Below are 4,685 nucleotides of genomic sequence, written 5' to 3'. Positions count from 1 at the left end.
TAGTTAAAGTAGACTTTTCATAAATATTGATTGAATTAATGAGTGAGGGAATGAATGGATATGTAGGAAGTGTCTCTAACTCAATTTTTCTTTTTCTTTTTTTTAAATATTTTTATTTCTGAGAGAGAGAGAGAGATAGAGAGAGACAGAGAAAGAGAGCTTGAGCAGGGGAGGGTCAGAGAGAGAGAGAGAGGGGAGGGTCTGAAACAGGCTCCAGGCTCTGAGCTGGCCATCAGCACAGAGCTGATGCGCGGCTCAAACCCATGAACCATGTGATCATGACCTGAACCGAAGTCAGACACTTAACCGACTGAGCCACCCAAGCGCCCCACTAACTCAATGTTTCTAGTGAGGTGTCTTCCCCATATTCTTTCCCCTTGTGCATTTTCTAGACTTGATTTGAACAATGAGAGGAAATTCGTGAAGGTCAGCCCTGCTTCTGTAGCTCAGGCAGAAGGTGCATGCAGAGAAGTCTCTAGGGCTCTTTGAAGTTCACAGCTACCATTTGGTTGCATATAAGTGCTCTGCATATCAGTGGGGACACTGGCTAGCTCAATATTGTGGAAGGTGAGAAACGTAAATTCTTCCAAAAGAAATTTAAATTCTTCCAAAAAAGGTATTGCTCTATGGGCAGTGCCACAGTAAATATTAAAGGGAAAAAAAATCAACTCATTTCTTTGAGTACTATATACGTAAAGCACCTGATTGACTTTTCCTCTCCCCCTTTTTTTATAGGTATTGTTATTGATAGATAGAGAAGCCTAAGGAGATATTGTCTATTGCTATTAAATTACGATATTGGAACACTGGCTGGCTAAGTCAGTGGAGTGTGGGAGTCTTGATCTTGGGGTTGTGAGCTCGAGTCTCCATCTTAGGGTTGTGTCAGGTGGTGTGGAGATTACTTAAACGTAAAATCTTTAGAAAATAATAATCAATTGTAATGTTATTCAGCGATTAGAGATTAGCTCTTGTGCACAGTCTCTGAAAGGTCACATTCTCAGGCTGCGTCATGTAAGCGTTTTGTGGGTAAACTCCCCTTTGAAATCAGATGGACTCCAGATTCAGGTCCTTGATTCTTCAGCTTCCTCTCAGCAGCTGTGGAGTGGCTCTGGATGGGGATGTCCAAAGGGCGTGGGCGTGGGCTGCCACATGTTTGGAATACACTTTAATGACTTCTCCAGGAATTAAAACTTTCCTGTAGTTAACAGAAGCCTTTGTTTCGGTTGTTGTTTGGAAAGATTCTGAGAATCTAAGCCACCTTGTTTGTGTCTTATCTTTGCCCTTTCCTGATTTTGGCTATTTTTGAAAGAAGGGCCCACGCTGGAAAAATCTTCTTGCCACAGCTGAGGTGAAAAGAAATCCCCACATCCCGGCTCCATCACCGCACACAGCTGCTGACATTTTGCACAAGAACAGGATATTGGCAACTCAACTGTTAAACTTGTCTGTGATTATTCTTCCTTGAGATCACTCTGATGTCACCAGTGTAATTTGAGCCCGGAGCTTTTGTTCACACTTTAAATAGCAGTCCCGGAATGATTTTGCCACAGACTCTCTGGAGAGCCCGGGGAGCCCAATTCCCAAAGATCCTCACGTCGATGAAAGCAAAGCCAAGCCGCCAAGCCACCATCACCATGTCCACCTCGCTGCGAGTGAGCCCTTCCATCCACGGCTATCACTTCGACACTGCCTCGCGGAAGAAAGCCGTGGCCAACATCTTTGAAAACATAGACCAAGAATCTCTACAGAGACTTTTCAAAAACTCTGGGGACAAGAAAGCAGAGGAGAGGGCTAAGATCATTTTTGCCATAGATCAAGATCTGGAGGAGAAAACACGAGCCCTGATGGCCCTGAAGAAGAGGACGAAAGACAAGCTTTTCCAATTTCTGAAACTGCGGAAATATTCCATCAAAGTTCACTGAGGACGAGGGAATGGATAAGGACATTATCCAAGAACAGACATTTAAAGACGGAGTGGGTTTGTGAGACCCCAACACAGGCAGCATTTTGTTGCTGCCTTGCACGCTTCTCTTCCATCAGCACTGCAGAGGCTGGAAAGGAACAGAACAAACTGGTTACAAAGACTCCAACCAATTTCACGCCTGTGCTGTTACAGTGGAGAGCAAAGTGCTTTCGGCAAGGATTGGAAAACTCTCCCCGCGGGAAAGGACCGCTACTGGTGTCCGGAGAAGAGTCTGAACAGATGTAATGAGGACTGAGGCTGAAGATAACAGATCACTGGGGAAAACGGCAGCCGGGGTCTCTTTCTCAGGCCCTAGGACTTAAATTCAGCCTGAACTTTTTTTTTTTCCATAATGAAAGTGGATAGGAGGAGGGAGGAGGGAGAGGGGAGACAGAATATTCCGCTCCCATGTTTACTGCATTTTTTTAATTTGAATGTTCAAAGTGTTGCCAAGCTTCAATGTTGTCTATTGGTATAGATTTTTAGGGCTCAGTAATTGATTATTTATTTGCATTTTTAACAGTGCCTGAAAAAGTGCACCACGAGGGTGTAAGTTACAAATTATGCAATACTTTCAGCAGCTCAGTAAAACCCCCTTCTGGTTTATACAAAGTTTATATACATTTCAAACCGGTTACACAAAAGTTAAAATAATGGGGTCTTTCATAAATCCAAAGTACTGTGAAAAGTTTTTTTAATTTTTTATCTTCTAATGCTAAAGTATAATCTAATTAGATTTCTTACAGTACCTGCAGTAAGCATTAGGAAGTGACTATGATATACTAAATAGTTTATGAAGATGCTATGGTTTTTATAATTTATTATACATGACAAATGATATGCAATTTTAATAAATTATTATAAACTTAGCTGCTCTTGGTCTCTGATGATTGGTCTCTAAGGAAAAAGTAGGATGGTAAATATTTATTCCTATAAACTATTATAAACCTTTCTAAGGATTTTGCTCTAAAAGTAAAATGTGCTTTTAGAGTAGCTTTACGTTAATTGTCAAACTTTCAAAACAAATTGTTATGTCAAATATCTGAGAAGTTTCTCTGTCCCAACTTTAGAATATAAGACATAGATAGAAATTCACTGACTGACTCATCAACAGTGTTGTTTATGTGTCCATTGAGAGTGAGTTTTACAAAGCCTTTTTTGCCTTTTTTTTTTTGGAAAATTTTCCTCTGTGGCTACAGAGACTATGTACATTTATACATTTATTCCTCCCAAAACAATATGTTTTGGGATTGGAGTCCAAATTAGGATCAAGATTCTGTGGGTTATCAGTGTTTATTCCATAATATACCAATATGGGAATAACATTACGGTCATTTTTATTTCCTCGTAAAATTATAATAAAATCTTTCTAAGAAGGCATACATCAATGCCTGCTGCACTTTCCTAGCATATAGAAATAAAATTTCCCAGAAATTAGGTGTTTTGGAACCTCTAAAGAGGTTTCTGAAATTTGCTGATTGTAGTAAAACAAAACAAGTGACTAATCTAAAATCTTCTGGGAGAGTTACAAGTCAGAATTTTAAATAACCCACTTTTAAAAAGGAAATGAAATGGTCAAATCTATTTTCAAATGTCAATTGATAAGTTTACTGAGGACAATATAAAATCACTCCATTAAAAAGGAATTTTTATGTAAGAGCATCCGCAAAAGCCACAAATTAATATGTAGAAGTGTGCATGTGTTTGTGTGTGTGCATGTGTGTCTCTGAGTCTGTGTGTGTGCAATTTTCTGGGAGGAGTATTTAAAATTTCTATCAGATTTGCAAAGATACACATGACATCCAAGTAAATGCAGAATAGAAGAGGAAGGTTCTGGCATGTGGAAGGCTCAGCTTGTTAAGGTATGTGGGAGTTACCAAAGCAGAGACTGTAAAGGGGTCTTCTGCTCCCTGATGTTATTTCCCCCTGCTTGCAGACTGAGCTTGCCTCCTGATCTCACCTAAAGTCTTCTTTTCACATGCTAAGAATAACCTTCCTACCTCTGATCTGGCCTGTCAATGACACACTTTCACTGTCTATCTAGAATTAACCCCCCAAAGACATTAAAGAACGAGCTGGGAAGAAAACTTGGTAACTTACTCCTCCACAATAGCCACCATACTCCCTGTTTCTATGAAAATATTTGGCTTATATTCTGTTTAAAGACTTTAAACAGATCTTGGGTGCTGAACATAGTTAAAAACTTGAATTTATTACACTGATACATAAATATATACTCTGCCTCTGGGGCTTTCAATAGAGTATAGTGTTTGTCTTATCTCTTCTGCAAAGCAGCATGTAGTAACTTAGTTTTCTTGCAGTATATTATTCTTACTTTCTGATTGCAAGACTATAACGTGGGAAACACATTCAAAAGTGATTGGGATACAATCCACAATAGTGTGGAGAAGAGTGACTCTTCTAGTAGATTATTGCACAAGCATGCTGTTTTTCCCCTTCACGGAGAACAAGAGTCAGAATCAATGTGATTACACAAGCTAAGTGATTTTTAGCTTCATAGTGCTTTCATCATTTAATGTGAGGTGAGCATAAACATCATTAGAACAGGTAGAACTAGTTCAATTCAGAAGTCCTTCTCTGGCACAGGGATGGCCAAATATGTCTCAAGAAATTGTAATAGAAGATATAAAAGCAAAAACAGCAAAGGTGAAATAGTTCCTTAGTAACTTTAGCATTATTAGGATCATAAAAACAACGACCA

At 39.3% G+C, this 4,685-nt stretch overlaps 1 protein-coding gene across 1 annotated transcript; it reads left to right on the top strand.

Annotated features, from left to right (window-relative positions):
- Positions 1 to 1,374: 1,374 nt before the first annotated feature.
- Positions 1,375 to 2,832, top strand: TCIM (transcriptional and immune response regulator). The gene has a single exon (XM_077773088.1). The coding sequence runs from the start codon at positions 1,536 to 1,538 to the stop codon at positions 1,920 to 1,922; it is 387 nt and encodes a 128-aa protein (XP_077629214.1). The 5' UTR covers positions 1,375 to 1,535; the 3' UTR covers positions 1,923 to 2,832.
- Positions 2,833 to 4,685: the final 1,853 nt, after the last annotated feature.

Source organism: Crocuta crocuta, unplaced genomic scaffold (assembly GCF_008692635.1).
Source record: "Crocuta crocuta isolate KB4526 unplaced genomic scaffold, BGI_CrCroc_1.0 scaffold177, whole genome shotgun sequence".
Taxonomy (NCBI): domain Eukaryota; kingdom Metazoa; phylum Chordata; class Mammalia; order Carnivora; family Hyaenidae; genus Crocuta; species Crocuta crocuta.
The sequence above is the reverse complement of the archived record's forward strand: the minus strand, read 5'-3'. Positions and strand labels throughout refer to the sequence as shown.